Genomic DNA, 21,630 nt, shown 5'->3' with positions numbered 1-21,630 from the left:
TGCATTTGAGTATGATTGGGACTACTACATAGTCCAGGCAATCGGTAACAAATCCTGTTTAAGCGGCCGAATTAGTCTCGCCACATTTGATACGTTCGGTGAATCCGAGTCGTACGATGATTGTTGATAGTGGTACCATGTCAATTAATTCAGCATACGCTCGTACCAATCGAACTTGTCAAGTAACCCGATTGGCCTACTGAGTGTCTACCATGTATGAACATTACTGCTTGAACCTAAGGTACCCCTTACCAATGTAAAGACCCGTTTCAACCATGGACCATGATCCGCTAAGACTCATGAGCCGAGTATGGTGGTATGGGACACCGTGGTCGAGCTGTCGGCCTACGCTAGGGTGACGAGCCTCCCCGTAGTGACCAGTGAGCAACCCAAACTTGTGAGCCAAATACGGTGGTATGGGACACTGTATTCGAGCTATCGGCCTATACTGGTGCAGCCTGGCGTGGTCCCCAGTCAGGTTGGTGATGAGCCTTCGAAAATAGACTACCAGTTGGTAGGGCATTGGTGAAGTGACCTCAAGTACAAAATAGGCCCACCCCGGCGCAGCCTGGCTGTGGTCCCCAGTCAGGTTAGTGACGAGCCTTCGAAAATAGACTGCCAGTTGGTAAGGCGTTGGTGGGGTGACCTCGATTGTGAATTAAGCCTACGCTGAGGTGACGAGCCTCCCGTAGCAACCTACAGTGTAAACTCACGAACTTGCTTATCGTATGTGATAAACTAGGATTGACGACCCTAGATGAATCATTGTTTGGGTTAATGATATAAAGGGAGGTACCTTAGCTTTCCGAACCTGCTGTATGAATAAACCTAATTAAGAACTTAGCTAATCACGCACATGCACTGCATTTGCATGTGCCTTTCGTGTTGGAGTTGAGCACAGAGGAAGGGGTGCATGCCGCGATCGTGAGATGATGTCGTAGAGGGAGTGTAGGCGAGGGCATGCATCATTAACTCATATCATCCTTGCATTAACCAGAGTACCTAGGACTGCTTGTTGTATTGCTTTATCATTACTGCTCGACTGAATTGATAACATGTTAACCTTTGCCTTATAGCTCCACTAAGTTGATCACTCACTCCCACTCTGGGACGGTGTGTTAAAACACCAACCAAACTCTGTTGTAGTTTCAAGAGATGACGAGGCTTGTGGGATGGAGCCTGTCTTTTATGATGATGAGGGAGTGTTCTCCAACATGCAACTCTCTGGCGGGTCTATGTAGACCTGGAGTTGCGTATCGGGGCTACAGGGATATGGATAGATGACATTACACTTCACCATTTTGTATATTTTAGACCTATACATGTAATTGTTTAACCTGGTGAAGTTCATACTCTAGGGACTTACAATCACTTATATGCTTTATATATATATATCACAGTCTTCTGCTTGCGTAAACTAATTGTCTCTGGAGTATGATATGTTGTTTTGGTATAATTCCACTCATGCTTAATGCACTAATACGAACAACATTTAATCATTATCATCTATGTTGCATAAGGAACTCGGGAGTTGAGCTTTTGCTCGACCTCCGATTTTCAGGGCGTTACAGATTTCGACTCCACTTTTGTGTAAGGAATCCTAACCCTAATTTATTTTAGGTATTCAGATGGGTAGATCGGTGAAATAGCTAACCTATTTCATGATTTAGGTAGCCGTTGTGCCGTAGACAAAGGCGTAGTGTTCGAACTGAGTTCGATACGATTTTACCAATGGAAGGTGCTGACTATAAATGTTCAGGTTATGGGTTTTAAGGCTTTCAATGTCAGTTAATGATTTATGACTGACTTAATTGCTATCACATATGCTTAGATGCGATGTTTTCCACGTATTACATATATATATGTGAACTATGTCGAAATTAATGCATTCCATGCGTTTGTTAAAATGTTTGAATGAATATGGAATTATAATTTGTGCTTACCATGATTATTGATTGAGGATATATGATTGTTTCATGGGTGATAACTCCTTGTGAAGGGGTTTGCTATAATATATATCATAACAAATTTATTACATGCATGTTGATATGTGTAGTCTAAATATTTGATAAAATGCTTGAATGAGAAAATGCTTGTTGAAATGCATTTAATAAGGGTATTGAGATAAGATTCTCAATTACCTTATCTATAGTTACAGTTTCCTTCATGTAACCTATCTTACTACTACGTGCTTTATAGATGAAATGCCTATGTATGACAACATGTGTACTATGTGTTTGTTAAAATGCTTAAATGAGATTTATATTTGAATTGGTTGTCGCATGCTATTTGACTATTACATATGAATGCCTATTGTGTTTGAATATGATTGGGACTACTGCGTAGTCCAGGCAATTGATAATGATTCCCTAATTAGTGGCCGATGTCGTTTCACCACGCAAGACACGTTCGATGAATTCGAGTCGTACGTCGTTTGTTGACAGTGGCTAGGCCACGCGGAGTGCTTACGCGCTCCATGTCGATTAATTCAACATACGCTCGTACCAGTCGAGCTTGTCAAGTAACCCGATTGGCCTAATGTATGTTCACCATATATGAACGCTACTGTTTGAATCTAAGGTACCACTTACCATTGAAAAATCCGTTTAACCTTGGTACCACGATCTACTAAGACCCATGAGCCGGGCATGGTGGTATGGGACATCGTGGTCTAGCTATCGGTGTACGCTGGGGTGAAGAGCCTCCCCGTAGTGTCCAGTGAGCAAACCAAACTCATGAGCCGAATACGGTGGTATGGGACACTATATTCGAGCTGTCGGCCTACGCTAAGGTGACGAGCCTTTTCTATAGTAACCTCGAGTATAAAATAGGCCTACGATCGGGTGATAAGCCCCTCGTAGTGACCTCGAGTGTGAATTAAGCTTACGCTGAGATGACGAGCCTCCTGTAGCAACCTATATTGTAAACTTGCGAACTTGCCTATCGTATGTGATTAACTAGGGTTGACGACCCTAGATGGATCATTATTTGGGTAAATAATATAAAGGATGATACCTTAGCTTTCCTAATTTGCTGTATGAATAGGTCTAATTAAAAACTTAGCTAACACAATCATATACCGCATTGCATGTGCCTTTGGCGTGGGTGTTGAGCACAGTGGGAGTTTAGCATGTGCGACCGTAAGACGATGTCGCAAAGGAAGTGCAGACGAGGGCATGCATCATTAATACATATCATCCTTGCATTAACTAGAGTACTTAGAAATACTTGTTATACTGCTTTATCATTATTGCTTGATTGAATTGATAACACGTTAACCTTTGCCTTATAGCTCCACTGAGTTGAACACTCACTCCCACTCTAGGACAGTGTTTTAAAATACTAACCAGACTCTATTGTAGTTTCAGATGATGGCGAGACTTACGAGTTGGAGCCGGCCTTTTACGACGACGAGGAAGAATTCTCCTACCTGCAACTCTCTAGCGGGTCTACGTAGACCTGGAGTTGCGTCACCGGGGCTATAGGGATATGGATTAGATGACATTACACTTTATCATTTTGTATATTTTGAAACTATACATGTAATTATTTAGCCTGGTGATATAAACATAATCTGGGGTTTATATCCACTTACACACTTTATATATCTATCACAGTCTTCCGCTTACTTAATTTAATCGCCTCTGGAGTATGATATGTTGATTTGGTATAATCTCACTCATGTTTAATGCACAAATATGGACAACAATCATTATTATTTATGTTGCATAAGTGATGTGTTGGAACTTGAGAGTTGAGCTTCCTGCTCGACTCTCGATTTTCAGGGTGTTGTGTTCGATAACATTGAAGAATTACATGAAAATCGAGTTTGGTTGTTGGATAAATTGGATGCATTTCTCGATGACATGAAGGAAGGTTTGATGACATAGAGATTTTTGTGGATTTTTGGAGCAACTCGCTGTAACACTCAAACACATTCTCGATTAATCGAACACCCTTCAATGACATCAAAGGACTGCTCGATGACATCGAAGGGAAGGTTCAATGGCATAAAAAGTTACATAGTGCGAAAAGACGCGACTTCCGGATTCAAGTTGCGTTCGATGACATTGAAGGTCGCTCGATGACATCAAAAGTGTTACACAGAGTGTGTAAATTTGAGGCGGTTTTCAAAGACGATCGGACAATGCTATAAATATGGGTTCTTTGAGGAGTTCTAAGGAGGAATTAGGTTTTAGAAGCAGAGCTAAATGGTGGAGTAGCCTCCCAAAAGTTTTTCTTCATTCCTTATTTATTTTTCATGTTTTATTTAAGGGTTTTAGTCTCAATCATGTCTATGGTTAACTAAACCTCTTAGCTAGGGCTAAGAGGTGAAACTTGTAGCATGTTGGGATGATTATCTTGCTTTGATTATTATTTTTGTTGAACATCATTGATTTCTATATTGATTTTAAGAAATATTTTCAGTTTTCTATGATTTATTATGACTCAAATTACAATAAATACTGTGATGGCTTTGAATATCTTCTTTTCTATTATGAGAATGTTAGATTGGTAAATCTTGTTGTTTATCATTGTCTCCTAGGCATGATAGGACGATGGAATCCATTCCGATCATCACATTATTCATTCATAAGTGACTAGGTTAATGAAAAGTTTAGATTTGACACTACAAGAAAATGGAGTAATCCACGCGCCTATTTTTACCGGCGGCCATATTAACTGCCGGTGATCATGGGAATCACCGGCAGCCGTCCAAAAACGCCCTGTTTCTGAAACGTGGGCGCCGATGAAACGATGATACTAAAAGGAAAAACGCGGAGGGAAATATCATTTCCGTTTCCCTCTCTTGTCGCGCGCGCACACTCCCTCGTTTCTCTGTATCTTGTCCCGTGCGCTTCTCCCGGTCCTCTCCCTTCGTCATCTCTCTCTTCCATCTCGCTTGTCCCTTTGCCTTCCTCGATCTCTCTCCTTCCATCTCTCGATCTCCCTGATTTCCGTCCCTCTCCATTGACGTCTCTCCCTATTCGTTCTCTTCGAAGCAGCCATTGATCAATCTCCCTCTAATAGCTGACGGGAATAGAAGAAATCAGAGCACACGAAGTGAAAGGTACTCTCTCTTTCTCTCTCATTTTCTCTTTTAATGGCCAGAAATTAGGCAGCAACCATGGCAGTGGCAGACCGATTTCCAACTGTGTCTTCAACCAGACCGATTTCCACCACGGTTTTCCCGATCCAGATGAAAATTTATGCCGTTGTTCACAACCTTCTGTCTGCAATATTCTCCATCTGACTACGAAATGCTGAATCTCGTTCATGGAAATGGTGGGCGTGTTTGGTTCGTCGATGGCCCTGCTGATGTGGCACAATGTCCTGGAGCGAATGCAACATCTCGCAGGAATCCATCCTGTAGCAGTATATCTCCCAAACGAGAGATCAGGGAAGCCTTCAAACCTTCCTACCTTGGTAGCATTCGGCCTTAGCTTGGTTATCGTTTTCCTTGTGTTGCTTTGTATGATGAAATTCCAGTGAGCAACAAGCACGTCAGCTGTTTGATGAAATTCCTGAAACAGAAATCCCAATTAAAATATAATCCTGCTTGCATCCTATTATTTCAAACCTTAACTAATTAAGATGCTCTATACCTAACAAGTTGTAATAAGAGAAAACTGACCATTAAAGATTCCAAACTAACAAGATTCTTTCAGAAGTGCTCGACCGTATAGCCTTATATGGGATGTGCTGCTTGTATACAAATCTACTAAGGATGTTGCTTGGAATTATGGGTCCAACAATCCAATAGTTTGAGCCATCTGACCGGTCATGTGGGTCCCATTAAAGCAATCATATCAAGAGAGTGATCATTTAAGTTGTCCAGGGAATCTCATGGACCAAGCGGTGTATGGATGCCACTAGCTCTTGTTGAGCATTGCATATTGCCAACCACACCCACCCGCCCCCCCCCCCATTGGTACTGTTTTCGCCCCCATTGGGTGAACACTGAGTTTTTACATATGCTCCATATGTAGGGAAACTGTTTGATACAATAGCTATAAGAAATAAGCATTGTGTGCTCTACTCACTGCCCTTGGATTTTCATTTGGCCCAACTCTGTGGAGTACAGGCTGGGAAAACAGGCCAACATGCAGAGCAACTGTTGAATAAAATAGGTACAGGAAATATGCACCATGTACTCTACTCACAGTCCTTGGATTTTCATTTTAACGTACATTTTTCAATTTTGGTTCAGATCTGCCATTTGTTGAAATTGGCATTCAGCCCTTAGCAACTGAGAAACTTTTTAAGGTTAAACATTGGTGTTTCTGTTTAAGAAATGCTATAATCAATTATGTAGAGTGTGTCTTCTAACTTCTATGCGGCTCCTTTCACTGTAAATGCGGCAAACATTTGTGTTGACTGTTGATCTGGTGGGCTACTGCATGGATTTGCCACAGACCAAGAATCAGAGTGATCCGACGAATGTGGCCATGCAATTGTTGTTAGTTACATTTGTTGAATGTGGACTATTGCTTTAACCATTCCTTTTTCGAGCCATTGATTGTATGGCTAACTATCACAGTCCAACACCTTTGCTGATTTTATTTATTTATTTATTTATTTTTATTTTTTATTTTTTATTTTTGCAGACAGTAAAACAAAACCATCATACATAGGATGCATAACAACCAAGAACTAGAACATATATAGGCAACCTTTAGTAGGAACATACAGGTGATTGCCATGGTTGTAGGAGTCTATTGTCTCTGTTCTAGTTATGGAAGGAGTGGTTTCACCAGCATGATATGGTGCAAAATTGATAGACATATGCAATGATTTTGGGGTTGATCTCTTTTTCTCCATTGAGTCCCTTGCAGACTTCTTAGTGTTTGGAGTGGCATGAATTTTCTTTTCTGGGACGGACGGGTGTTGCAGGTTTAGCTGGGGAAGGAGGAAGATTGGATGCCTGACTTGGAACTGATGATTTTGAAGTGGAAACTGTTGATTTCTTTTTTGTTCTGGCCAAGTTCTGATTAGCAGCAAACCTTTCCTTTAATGGTGGCTTCTCCGATTGGTGGCTGTAATTATTTGTATCTCCAAGTTGCGGTGAGGATTGAATCTGCACTGGGGTCTCTATGATAATTTTTTCTTCAGTTAATGGATCTGCTTCTTCAACCTTCGTTGTTTCCAGACCATCCATTTTTTCATTCAGGTCTGACCCTTTTGCTTCAGTCAAGAACCCTGTGTTAATTTCAGGTGACTCAACTCCATCTGGTTTATCACCACCTGCATTGCTATTTGATTCCACCAACTTGTCATTCTTATCTACAATGTCAAAGCTGTTATCAGCAATTTCTTAAGTGGCTGAATCTCGTGCATTGCCCTTCTGAACTCTGTCATTCTCTTCTTGTTCCGAGAGACTATTCACCTCAGCATTTGCTTGCTCAAGCAATGCCACCGCCTTTTGAGTGGTAATTCTCTTATAATGGGCCTCAAAGTAAGCTTTCTTCTGAGCAACAGAGCCCGGGGTGGAGTATTTCTGCATCTCTTCCAAGTGCCTGTTATGAGAGAAGGATGACCATTTTCCCCAATCTAGAGATTCTGACACAAACCTTCCAAAGGAGATGGATCCTTCCAATACAGGGGCTGGATCCACCTGTTGACTGTGGTGATGAAGCGAGTTGTCAGTAGAATGAGAGAAGCAGTTTTGTTGCATAAGACAAGCTGATTCTGCCATTGCCTTTGCCTTTGCCTTTGTCTTTGTCTTTGCAGCAGCAGCAAGAATGAACAGGGAAGCCCTCTAGAATCTTGCCTTTCCTTTGAGAAAAAATTGTGACCATCCTTGGATTGCAAAATTGCATGCATAACAGGGGATTTTATTTATTTATTTTTATATGCATTAGCTGTATGAATAGGGGATTTGATTTGGTTTCCATAAGCATTTTTCATATCATTTTTACGACAAGCTTTTAGTTTTGAGTGGTGAAATAATACTGGAGTTGTATTGAGTTAATGCAAATATCCCTCGTGGTACCGGTGATATTTGCCAGCTACTTCTCGCTGTGAATGCTAAGGTTTCATCATTATTTTTTGTCACTTTCTCTTGGCTAAACTGAATTCTTTAGGACTGAAACTACAAAATCTGTGGGTACTGTTGCTAGGATGCAGTTAAAGATCTGTGGAGGATGCTGATGTTGTCTATGTAGATATGCAACATGCTGAGAAAGAAACATGATTGGAAAATGCTTGTTGTTTTAATACATGCAGTATTTTTAGATGCAAGTTGTTTTATATGCTTGTTACCTTTCTTTGTCATCAGAGTGGAAAATGCACCCTTCCTAGCCATTTGTCTGTTGGAGCAAGTGATTTGATCACCCAGATCCTTGTTGTGGATCCAATTAAGCTAATGACAATTCCTGAGATTCGTCAACATCCATGGTTCCAACATCATCTTCCTGGCTACCTTTTTTTTTTTTTTTTTACACACACCACCACACACTCACGCGTAGTGGAATTTCACCACCTATGGGTACTTGAACCCTCAACCAAGTGTTGCAACTCCTGAGAGTCTACCACCGGAGTAAGAGTAAGGAATGGCTACTTAGCCATTCCTGCAATAGATGTGTTGCAAAGAGTGAAACAGGTACTACACTTTCTTACCACTTGATGCATTATGTAACATGGGCCACCCTCTGATGTGTGTACGTTGTAACTTCCCAAATGGTGGTGACTCATCCACCATACATATGGCACTAATCCAGACCTTCCAATTTGGAGGTCCCATTGTGGATGGAGCCTACCTTGAAAATTACACTAATTAAGAAACTTCTAGTTTTAGCCTTCAAATGGCCAGTTAAAATAAAATGGATAGCGGTTCAAATTCAATGGCCAACACCAAATAAATTAGATTGTCCGATCAGTATAAATTTTGGCTATGCTCCATGCAAAACAGGCCCATGATTTGGATGGTCTAGATTGATGTACTAGACTGTTTGGATTTGATTGGTTGTACTAGACCGTTTGGATTTATTATATTTAAATGTTGGTTATGCTCCATCAATTGTTTGGATTGATGTACTAGATCATTTGGATATGCTCCAACCTGACTAGCATCTATAGAGAGGGGTTTAGGCTTAGTATAGGTGACTGAGATGGTCACCTTGTAGTGAGTTTGTATCAGTAATCGTAAAAGAAAGAGTGGCCCAACCTTTCCATAAGTCATTCCTTTTTCTTTATTCTTCAGTAATTGGAGTTAGTTGCATCAAGTATTTCATTCCCAATGGAGTTCTATTCATAGGCATAAATACTCACATGCTTGCATTGGTTCACATCAGACTCTGCTTCTTTTGCAGATCAAAGCATACATCTTTTGCTCAATCAGTCTATGCCCTGAATGCTGTAATTTCATCTCATAAGGGCAATAAAGCCTTTACGAGATGATGGTCTTGACACTAATATCATGGCTTTTGAAGAACTGTGTTTTGATCTTTGTACTTGCATGGACTTGGATGTTGTATTTTTGAGGAAGATGTTCTTTAAAAATCTAGTGGGGTCATAATCCAATACCAACTGCAGGTTTTTTGAGCGAAGATAGGGCATTTGATCTTAATGATTGTCGTAAGAATATTCCTAAAAGCTGGGACAAGGATACAATGATGATTGATTAATTCACAACTTATTCATGAATGATTCTATAGTTTATGAAAAGTCAAAAAAGAAAAAAGGAAAAAGGAAAACACTTGTTTAAAAAAAGAAAGATTTTTTTTTTTTTTCTTAAGAATCCTGAATCTCTTCCAAAAATTTTGAATCAAGTCTAATTGCACTGCTGATTTTTTTTTTTTCCAGCCTCCGATAATATCTTCATTTATTATTATTATTCATGGACATTGCTTATTTACTTTGAATTTCCCTTATATATCTTTGTTGAGCTTTGCTCCGAAATGCTTGCTATACTTATTTTAAGCATCACTCTTTGTTTCTGCATGATATCTCCATCCATTGATAATCACCAATTTCTGTCATATTTAAAAGAGAAGAAGAGAATTCAGTTGCATTACCATCCAGTGTGTGCTTATTATTCAACTAATAAAATATTTTCCTATCTTGCTCACTATTAACTGGTCTTTCTAACAGAGGAATTTTATGGTTCTGCCGGCAAGAACCAGGCAATGGTATGATCTTCCTTATTTTGTCTGTGATGCCATTCCTTCGTTTATAATTGTATATGAAGTTGAAGTTGCATTCTATAGTTCTAACATGTATTGGTTAGGGAACAATTGTTTCTCCATTATGAGCTTGATGAATAAGTTGGCATTCATAATCTTCATAAAGGAAAAGAATCCCTAATGAATATATTAATGTATGGAGTGGTAGGCTAATGCAAATGAACTTGACAATTAGGAAATGGTTCCCATGAACTCCTACGAGTACATCAGCACCGGGCTCCGCGGATACATAAAATGAAAAGAAATGCCAAAGCTCCAGTTCTTGAATTGTTTGAATTCTAGTCTCCCAAACAGGCCACTGATTTTGATTTTGTGCATTCGGAAACTGTTTCCAGGTACAACTTAGACAACACCATGCATGGTTTCTACATCGTCCCAGCTTTCATGGACAAGCTTGTTGTCCATGTCAGCAAGAATTTCATGACCTTGCCTAACATTAAGGTATGCTAATTGCTATGTATGAGCTTCACTGGGGCTGGAATGCAGCTGCAACATACGAACCGTATGATGATGATGTCCATAAATTTTGTCAATACTTCTATATTTGATTGAACCAACCAATCCACAACAATCATAGCTAACTTGTACATAAATGTGCCAATCCCAAAAAAGAAGACGAAGAAGGTAAAAAAATATAGTTAGACATGTGTCGGTGTCGAAAACAGATGCAAGATGTCAGACACACCTACCTCCATAACCCAACTCATAAACATGTCACCATGACCCACCTAATGAATGGTTTAGAACTTCCACACGTATTCCACACTGGCATGCAGTTATGAACCATATCAAATATCTCTTGATCCAGGTTGTTCTCTCACAGTCTTTTTATTTATTTATTTTTGGTGTGTATGTGTGTTTGCCTTCTAAATTTTAGAATGGGCTCAACAGATATGAATTGTAATTGCAATTCAGTTAGACAGTACATCTGATTGCACCAGCGCAGTGCAGTATTTGGAGGCATTTTCATAAAATTGTTTTTACCACACTTCACCCATAAACAATGATACTTTGAGATGACAGTGTAAAGTAGAATAAATAAAGCATCTATAACATGGGTTTCATTTCTCTGCCGCACCGAACAAAAAGAGCTGTAGCTTCTGTTTTCTATCCTACACTGAACAACAAGAGCCACGTGTATATATGGTTTTTGTTCCATGATTGTCATCTCTGATATCCTGTTTATACTGCAGCTTTTATGTGCCATCAAGCATCAAAGCTAAGTCACATAGTATAGTTCCAGAGTACATTAAAGGTGCATTTGGATGTACCACCAAATCGCAGTTGGATGTTTTTCCATCCCCTTCCGCTGGCCCACTTATGCAACAACAAAAAGATTAAAATTGTAGTAATTGCTTGTTTTTTGCTGATCTTATAAACCATGGAGCTGTTCGTGATTCATGGTTCTGCCAGTGTTTTGGTTATTAACTCTTTAATGATACTGTCCTGCCAGCTCTTGCTGAGAAGAATGTTTTAACAGGTGCTCCACTTCCAAGAGGTCAGGTGCTTGCTAAAAAGGTGGTTGAACCCAATGGTGATCACATAGAGGATAAACCAGTAAGTTCCTCAGACGTTTTACTCTTGGATGTCATAAGACAAAAATCATACCATCTGCTCTTCGCATGGAAATAAGTTTTATGTAAGCTAATTGCATAAAACAGCGGTGTTTTGTGAAGGTGTGGGTTAGTAGTTTCAATGATGGGTGGATCGTCTCCACATTTCCGAGTTGGGGCCAACTTGAGCTTTAGATCTTCCTTGTTTTGGGGTTGAAGTCCTCAACTCCTTGCCAGTTACATTACTAAACTCCTTGCCAGTTACATTCAAAGAGGAGAAGTTTGAGCTGGCTACTCACATACAAAAAAATAATAATAATTTAAAGATGAAAATACTTTGTTGTGGGTAAAATATAAGCCGTTTGTAGACTTTTTTTTATTTTATTTTTTTGCAGGTGAAACATGGACGACAACAATATTTTCTAGTTCACAAAGTAGCCCTTCGTTTAAAATGTCTTCCCATTTCATTTGAATATTCAAAATTTTCCATCCTACAAAACAAATTGCTGTGGAAAAAATATCCAAAAGCCACTTGCCTTATATAGTATAGATAAGATGAGCTCACTTTCAAGTGTCATCCAAACAGGCCCCAAGGTTTTCCTAATAGAAGTGTCAGTTGTGTGTCCTACATGGGTTTCAGACACACAAATTCTAGAAAATGGAGTGTCTTGCTACACAGGCATGGACATGGAAAGCTCTCTCTATCTTCCAACAATTAACCTTTTGGAAAAGATAAAAATGTGGAAAAATCTCTCACCATATTCAAGCTGAAATGTTGGATAGAGAGAAACGGAACTAGGGGTGTACACGAGTCGATCCGAGTCGAACTGGGCTCAACCCGGCCCGGCCCGTTCACCGGGCCAACATGTCTAGCCTGGTTAGCAATCGGGCGAGTTCGGGCCAGTTTCGAACCTTACAGCAAGTTCATGGGAAGAACTTTGGTAGGTAATCCGCGTCCCATTACAAGGCCCTTGATCAACGGTTTATAGTGTTGAACTATGGACTCCACAAAAAATTTAACTAGTCAGGACATTATAATTCAATTTTGTATTTGGATGAATCTAGGCCGTTCAAGTTATATGTCTATGAGGTGGATGAGTCACTGTCACTTTAAAGATGAGCGGTGAACTGTTCCAGAAGTCAAGAGAGAGATTGAGAGAGAGGAAGAGAGAGATTGAGAGAGAGAGAGAAGATATATTATAATTTTACTACATTTACATACATTTGACAAAGCATAAAATAAAACATTTTATACAAACTGAATACAGTCATACACTACTGACTACTGTCGAGGAGATTCATCTGCTGAGCTCGAGCTGCTATCTAAATATTCATATACATACTCATTCACCTCTCCTTCTTCAGAAGGTGGAAATAGCTTTTTATCGCCCTCCTCTTGTATAGTTTGAATTAGATTTTTCAAACTATTTTTGTGAAAAGATTTATACACAGTTCCTAACGTCCTGTAAAATGCACACAGATTGGAGAGAAACTTAGCTGAATTCTTACTATTCTTCTTTTTACCCGTGCAACTTGAATCTGCTTCGACATAATGTGGTCTTGAAGGACATCGTTGATGTGTAGAAGCCTCTTCCATACTGCGCTTTAAGGCGAGTTGGAATTGTTCTTCTTCTAATTCTAATAATTTAATTTCCTTCTCTGCCTCAGAAAGTTTGGATTGAGAAGTGGAAACTTTTTTGTTTGAATCAAGAACTGCTTGGAAAAGAACTTGGATTTCTTTTGAGGCTTTAGGACATGGTTTTGCATCTTCACCCCGACAGGATAAGTGTAATATGAGCCGATTAGTTTTGTTAACAAACTTGACTCCACACAAATTACACAAAATCTTTAATTTTCCATACTTTGGAGAATGGACTAAGGAATCATAGTCTCAAACATCAATCGATGGTTCGCTTGAAGACATCTAAATATTGTGTTGGAAAAGTATTTTAGGCTTTTTAACAATAATGAAATGCCGACATAAAATAAAAGCAATTTATGGATTAAAAAAAGAGCCATTAATGCAATGCGTAACTTGCATAACATCCATCAACATAACAGATAAATAAAAATAAAAGAGTACCCATTACAACATTTGCAAATTCAAATAAACTAACAAAATAAAAACATTCATTCCAAACATCCATCATATTGCTGTTGTTTCATGTGTTGTGGCTTCATTCATATTCTTCTCCTCTTCCTCATCAAGATCATAACCTCTTAGACTCGAACACAACCAATCTTGTGTACAAATTAATGCCTCCACTGTATCTGGTGCAAGAGAACTTCTAGTCTTGCTCACGACCCTACTCCCTGTGCTAAAAGTAGATTCCGATGCCACGGTTGAAATAGGAATTGACAAAATATCTCATGCCATTGTCGATAGTGTAAGGTATTTTCCTTCACTAACTCTCAATTTTCACCACTCCAAAATATCGAACTCTGAATCCTGCCGTAATACGACCGACTCTTTGAGATACATGTCTAACTCTGATTCTTTCGTGTCTGTCTATATTTTCTTTTGCTAAGAAAGACATATAATCATTATCGAAGCTTGAAGCAACATGCGATCTAACTTCAGAAGCACTTGGTGTGGACACCGTGGTTGTGTACGCCTTGTACAATGCTTCGATTGCGTCACGAACCTTCGAGGTTTCAGATATTGCCTTTTCATTAGGATAAATCCTCATGAAGATGTACTTAACATAACTCATCTTGCACCGAGGATCAAGAACAACAGCTAAGGACATTATCAAATGACAATCATCCCAGTACTTATCGAACTTCATTTGCATACCACCTGTCATGATTTGGAGAAAAAATGGACCGTCATCAGCAGCTTTCTTCAGGGCATCCTTGATCTTCCACATAGCTGGAAGAAACATATTTGCTGTAGGAAACTTGTTGTCAGAAAATATTTTCGTACAGTCACAAAAAACTTTCAAAAATTTGTAAACTTCTTTCGCTTTGCTCCAATTATCTTCAGTAGGCAACCGAGCATATGTTCTATCATGCACTGCATATTCTGGAAAAGCATGTTCTAATTCCAGGGCCAAATCCAACATCTCAAAAGTGGAATTCCAACGCATGCATACATCTAGCTTCAACGTTTTTGGAGACTTCAAATTCAAACGTTGGACGATGTCATTCCATATACTCAATCTTGACGGCGAGCCTCTTATGTACTTCACACTCTCCCTCACATTCTTTATAGTTTGGTCAATTGATTTCAACCCTTCTTGTACAATTAAGTTGAGAATGTGTGCACAATACCGAACATGAAATATTTTTTCCTCAAAAAATAAATTGTCGGTTGCCTTGAACTGGTTACGTAAGAATGATATTATATTTTTATTTATCGAAGTATTATCTAAAGTTAATGAACTGACTTTTTTTTCAATGTCCCAATCTCGTAAACAGTTGTAAATGCAATCTGAAATAACCAAACCAGAATGGGGAGGTGGAAGGTGACGAAAGTTCAATATTCTCTTCCAGAGTTTTCAATTTTCATCAACATAGTGTGCAGTCAATGAAATGTAACAGTTTCTTTGATTTTGCGCCATCCACATATCAGACGTCAAACTTACCCTTGAAACCGAATCTAAAACTGCTTTCAGCTTCATTTTCTCACTGGCATAAATCTTCATGCACTCCCTCTTCACAATAACATGGGAGACCTCAAACTGAGGATTAAAGAATTTACTGTATCCCATAAATATTTCACTCTCTACCATCTTAAATGGTTGCTCATCAATGATAATAAGCTTTGCAAACCACTCCTTTAGCTTCTCTTTTTCAAACTTATGAGTGGTTAGTGTACCTTCAAAAGCAGATCCTTCGGACTTTGTAAACGATAGCAATTGTTGGCCTGAAGGTGGAAGTCTAGGTCTCCTTACACAACTTTGTCTATGTCTGTTTAAATGACACGTCGACCCCCCAACACTTTTAGTGTATAGACTTTTACAGTGCAGATATGATCTTGGTGACATTGTTAACTACTACTACTTCAAAATTATCCTAGAAAACTGACCGTTTCTTTCCTTTATTTGCAGCTGAAGACCCCTCTCCCTTAACAACAAATGGTAATGTGGCTGATGCACCGGCACCAGGGGTAGTTGAGACTTCATCCTCACTAGCTATCTCTAAAGATATGAAACAATTTCATTTATCCTTAAACTTTAGTAAAGAATTTCCTAAGCGGATAAATCAGTTACCCATTCAATGTTGGATAAATAGTAATGCTTTCATTATTCAATTTAAATACCACGTCAAAATTTCGGCAACATCTACCCTTATCTCTCCAGAATATATTAATCTTGGATTTGATTCACACGTCAACAATCCACACAAAGTGTGGATATTTGATGAGGTAGTAAATGTAAGAAATATATCCAGAGAGAATTAAGAGAGACGAACCGAAACAAATATGTGCATTTAAATTAGAATAAATGAAAACATTAATATCTATCAAACATTGAACTGTCCAAAAAGGGACAATTTGAGAATTTCTATGCATCATGAGCACAGTCAATATATGTTTAGCAACATAGAAATCCTCAAATAGGCAATTGATTATCCTATACTACAACAACAATATAAAAATAATTTAATCAGTTACCCATTTAATGTTGAATAGATAGTAATGCTTTCATTATTCAATTTAAATGTCACGCCAAAATTTCGGCAGCATTTCCCCTTATCTCTCTAGAATATATTAATCTTGTATTTGATTCACACATCAACTATCCACACAAAGTGTGCATATTTGATGAGGAAGTAAATACAACAAATATATCCAGAGGGAATTAGGAGAGACGAACCGAAACAAGCATGTGCATTTAAATTAGAATAAATGAAAACATTACTGTCTATCCAACATTGAACTGTCCAAAAAGGGACAATTTGAGAATTTCTATGTATGTATGAACACACTCAATCTATGTCTGACAACATAGAAATCTTCAAATGGGCAACTGATTATCCTATACTACAACAAAAATAAAAAAATAAAAATATATCCAATAGGCAATTGGTATAAGCATAGATTAAGATTAAAATAAAAAGCATTGTCTCTTTTAGAGTCAATGGGCAGATCTGGTAGTTCCACGCTAGGACCCTTGGGCCAATGTGAAAGCGGGCTCCAAAGGAGCTATTGCTCAAAGAGTACGGCTAGAGGTGTTATCTCTTTTACCAAACGGGCTGTTGTTCTAAAGAAATCAATTTTATAATTGGTAACTGATAGTCTTATACTTAAATAATTCCATAATCAATCGTAATTGACATTCAACATTTAGCTAACTAATAACAAAATGTGTTTAAACTAACTTTCCAGATTTTGTTTTGATAAATTAACCTAATAATATTTACTATATACTAGTAACATACAAACAATATTGGGGCACCATACTATAGGCTGCAAGAATATCACGTCCTCCTAAAAAATAAAGCCTCCAAGGATAACATATATATATATATATATATATATATATATATATATATATATATATATATATATATATATATATATATATATATATATATATATATATATATATAAGTTGCTTATTGTCATTCTCAATTGCAAGTATCATTCATCATCAAACTAACTATTAACAGCATTTACAAAAATATAAATAACTATTTAATATGCACATATTTATTTAGTCAAACTGAAATCAATTATCAAATATTGCAATGAAAGATATAAATAAATCATAAATCAAATGACAATTCCAAGATATAAATAAAAGCTTTAAACTTACTTTTTCTACTTGGATGGCATATAAACTAACAATGGATTAAAATTCATCTCTCACATTTGCTTTAAAGAGAGCTAGACTAGGACCAGGGCCAATTGGTGGATGAACAAGGTGAGATTATGTGCCATGGTCAACAAATGGAGGATTTTTTTTTTAAAATCTTTTATTTAATGACAATCTCTGTTTTTTCTTATAGTTGTTTGGATGTTAATGCTTGAAAATTTATTTTATGGAAAGTCAATGCAGTATAATGCAGTTATCAATCCCACTGCATCTTTTTAGCCTTATAATTAATATAGTATGTTCTAGATCTCCTCATTAGGACTAAACTTGCATTGAAGGACATGAACTTCTATTCTGAAAATTTATTTTATGGAAAGTCAATGCAGTATAATGCAGTTATCAATCCCACTGCATCTTTTTAGCCTTATAATTAATATAGTATGTTCTAGATCTCCTCATTAGGACTAAACTTGCATTGAAGGACAGGAACTTCTATTCTGGAATATTTTTGAGGCATTATATATATATATATATATTCTGTGTTGCATTTAGAGAGTTTAAACATGCAGGTATCATCCAACCAGATACAGATTGATAATGAAGCACCAAACAGGTACCATCCTTGTGGAATGTTTTTAGCAATGGAATGAATTTGAGTAATTGGTAGTTGCAGATATGTTCCTAAGAATCCACAGTGAGCTTGTACAAATTTTACCAGCTAAGAGAGCTCATCGGGAGTGGGCTTTGATTTAGGATAAACAAGGAAAACAATGGCTAAGCACTTGTAGCTTCCAGCAATCTAAAGCATAATAATTCAACAGCAGGAAACAATAATCGAGGGTTTAACTTTAAGATCATGGGCACCTAGGGTTGAAATGCAAATGTGAGGCCCACTACTAAGCATCTGGGTCACACAATAGACAACTTGCAAAGAAAAGCAACTGATGACCGTCTCTTCTTGTAAAATGCATAATAATAAAATCTTGATTCTTGTTTCGCCATCTCACGGATGTTGAAAAGACAACCATGTATGGACGGCTGTGAGAGTGGCCATCGGCCTCCTGCAATGCTTACCACAACGATGTATGTGTCCTCATTAACAAAGAAAAAATGGTACGTAACACACAGGAGCCACAAGGCCACAAGGCCTATTTAGGCTAGGCATTTGTTTAATCACGGTGGGAAAAGCATCGGTGTTTGTTACAAAGGGCTGGAATCCAAGTGCAGCCAAGATGTGCAATATATAACGCGGACACATGGACCTCAAAAGGCAGATTAGGTGCAACCCAAGATCAAGTCAAGTCCGAATGGCCCTGCTATTGGGGCCCACTTATAAGTATGTGCTATATATTCCCACTGTCCATCGGTTTTGCCAGCTCATTTTAGGAAACGGCCCCAAAAATACTATAAAATGAACTAGGTACGGATCTCAACTAACGTACATTGTAGTAAACAGTGGTCATTGAATGCCCACCATTAAAACTTTCTAAGATCGAACAATAATATTTATTTTCTGTCCAACCTGAGGACAAAGTCATGCGGACCTGGATAAAGGGAAAAACACAAACAGATTGATTGAAGACTTTTGTGACACCCAAGCAGTTTTCAACAGTGGGAATTTAATCCCTATGGTGTGGTCCACCTAAGATCTCTATTTGCCTCACTTTTAGGTCCATGCCTTTAAATAAACTGGCAAAACTGATATACAACACATACATCAGGATTAGTCCCACAGTGAGGGCTGCACCTACTTAGATGGATCCACACCCAGTGGAGCTCTGAAAATTGGTTCCTAGTATGAATGTGTGATGATTCATCTCAATCTACATGAGTGTGCAGTATGCACACAACATTGTGAGTCCTTGACCCTCATTTGCCAAGCATAATCACTGAAAAATACATATAAAAAATAGAAACTAAATTACCAATTGAATCAAACTAACTATTACCAACCTCATGGAGTCCACCTAGCAGATGATTTATCCACAATAAATAGGGAAATTTGTATCTATTCCCCTCAAAATAGGAAAATTTGTATCCATTTAAGAGAGAGAGAGAGAGAGAGAGAGAGAGAGAGAGAGAGAGAGAGATCATACCGTGGTCGGACAGCTTCCGCCCGCTGGTCGGACGAGAGAGAGAGTGAGATTAGAGAGGTGAGAGCGTCGAGTGGGGTGCCGGACTATGGTCGGACAGCGTCCGCTCATTGGTCGGATGAGAGAGAGAGAGAGATTCGAGGGGTGAGAGCGTCGAGGGGGGCGCCGGACTGTGGTTGGACGGCATTCGTCCGCTGGTCGGACAAGAGAGAGAGAGATTAGAGAGATTTGGTGGGGTCGGGCCGTCAGGCAGGGAGAGAGGGAGCAAGGTTTGGTGGGGTCGGGCACTGTTGCTGGGGTCGGGTGATCTCAAAAAGCGAAAGGGGAAAGGGACGGGTAGGGTTAGGTTATGAAATACACACACACACACACACACACACACACACACACACACACTCTCGACCGAGTTAGGCTGAACTGGGACCTATTCGAACTCGGCCCGAACTCAGTTTCGGGTCGAGCCGAGTTGAGCTTTTGGAAAAGATAAAAATGCAGAAAAATCTCTCACCATATTCAGGCTGAAATGTTGGATCGAGAGAAACGGAACTATAAGACACCAGAAAACGATATCCGTCAGCATTACAGCACCAGCATAAGCCTGTCCAAATAGACCAACTTCAGCTTTGCAAGTTTGAACAAACAAAGAATATCTCAAAAACAGAACCCTCAATGGCTAAAAGCCCATGGTGAAATTATCAGGCATGTCTCTTTTAAAGCCTGTTTGGATGCAACATCAAATTGGATTACAATTAATTTTCCAGTAAAGTTTATGATTGCCATTGTATTCACATTGATTTTCTGACTCCCAATTGCAACTCGACTATTGCAAGTTTGACGACTTGAAGGAACGTAGCTGCAATGTGAGAGCTACTTACTAATGAAACATCATTACTTTTTGCTGTTTTCTTCTTGTTTGAACTGAATTTTCACAATTCAATTTGCTTATACAACCAAACATAGCTGTAAAATTCTAAAATGAAAAATGTGTAATGATACATTCAGCTATTGGGAAAAGCTACATTGGGGACTGTTCCATTTCTAGTACCAAGGGAGGTGTATCCTGATATACAGTTTGCATTAGATACCCCCAAAAACCTGCTCTTTTTTTGATAATCTCCTGCTCATGATGGCCTTCTCCTTCGATGGCACCGTTGTTTTTAGCTATTTTATATGTTGTGCATGAGTGGTGTAAAAATAGGCAGTGGCTTAGATGAGTTGATTTATCAAGGCAACAATGGTAAGAGACATTATTATAATTTCTTTTTTTGATAGGTTGTCGCAGCTTTTTTTTTTTGGTTGTTTTAGGTTGTTGCAGCTTCATCTTCCCATAAATCAATCCCTACCATAGATTGGATTGGCCATTGAAAGTCACCGGATATGCCTCATGTAAGTTTTGGATTGGAATTTGACCCTGTTGCTTGTAGTGAATGAGCTCCTCCTTTCATTGACTTGTATGGGAAGGAATGCATTCTTACGGGGGTATTGATTTTCATAAGATATGCTATCCAAATCACATGAAATAGTTGAAATGTAATTAATCTATTTTTATTATTTTGTCTTGCAGGTTGCAGGCCCAGACAGATGATATATAGTTGGATGGAGGGATTTCTTTTATATGTATTCAGAACATTTTCAACACATTATTGTAAATATTATATATTTTTCATTGTAAAGTAATACAATTTATTTAGTATTCATTTTTAATTGTGTTGTGCAACATTTTTTAGGGTCTAAATATTTAAAAACAATATAGGTTCTAATTAAATATAAACAATCAAATGGATTAAGAAAAAAAATAACTCGCGGTCAACACTTTTACAAGCAGTCAACAGTTTTTACTTATGTGTATTTAAAGGTTTTCCATGACATATGTCGGCGTTTTATGACATGTGAATCATGCTTGGCTTGTTGGGAGCCTTTTACTGATGCCTTCGTAGATTTCCACCGACGTAGACTGACGCTTTGATATGTGTAAATGACACTTCGATATGCCTTCTCTGGCATTTTTACATATTTTTCCCGGTGTTTTGGCGACCTT

At 38.4% G+C, this 21,630-nt stretch overlaps 1 protein-coding gene across 14 annotated transcripts; it reads left to right on the top strand.

Moving 5' to 3' along the window:
- The first annotated feature begins 4,741 nt into the window (after positions 1 to 4,741).
- LOC131229362 (uncharacterized) lies at positions 4,742 to 21,296 on the top strand. Of its 14 annotated transcripts, none has more exons than XR_009163277.1 (7): positions 4,748 to 5,071; positions 5,201 to 5,427; positions 8,279 to 10,130; positions 10,520 to 10,625; positions 11,665 to 11,741; positions 20,898 to 20,978; positions 21,157 to 21,296. XR_009163277.1 is itself a non-coding variant. In XM_058225302.1 (6 exons), exons 2-5 carry the CDS (start codon positions 5,278 to 5,280, stop codon positions 11,728 to 11,730), a joined length of 360 nt encoding a protein of 119 aa, XP_058081285.1. In that variant the 5' UTR covers positions 4,748 to 5,071; positions 5,124 to 5,277; the 3' UTR covers positions 11,731 to 11,741; positions 21,157 to 21,296. The 14 variants fall into 14 exon arrangements, 1 of the variants encoding a protein (XP_058081285.1); XR_009163285.1 differs by lacking the exons at positions 4,748 to 5,071; positions 5,201 to 5,427 and adding exons at positions 5,951 to 7,065; positions 7,172 to 7,215; XM_058225302.1 differs by lacking the exon at positions 20,898 to 20,978 and having other exon boundaries at positions 5,124 to 5,427; positions 10,093 to 10,130.
- The last annotated feature ends 334 nt before the right edge of the window (positions 21,297 to 21,630 follow it).

This window comes from Magnolia sinica, chromosome 16 (genome assembly GCF_029962835.1).
Source record: "Magnolia sinica isolate HGM2019 chromosome 16, MsV1, whole genome shotgun sequence".
Lineage (NCBI taxonomy): Eukaryota > Viridiplantae > Streptophyta > Magnoliopsida > Magnoliales > Magnoliaceae > Magnolia > Magnolia sinica.
This window is presented reverse-complemented; position numbering and strand designations above follow the sequence as displayed.

Bases quoted from the DNA above. Each gene is read 5' to 3' on its own strand.
- LOC131229362 (XM_058225302.1), top strand. From the start codon at position 5,278: ATGGAAATGGTGGGCGTGTTTGGTTCGTCGATGGCCCTGCTGATGTGG. The intron at 5,428-10,092 runs GTAGCATTCGGC...TCTTTCTAACAG, and splicing joins CTTCAAACCTTCCTACCTTG to AGGAATTTTATGGTTCTGCC. The intron at 10,626-11,664 runs GTATGCTAATTG...ATGTTTTAACAG, and splicing joins TGACCTTGCCTAACATTAAG to GTGCTCCACTTCCAAGAGGT.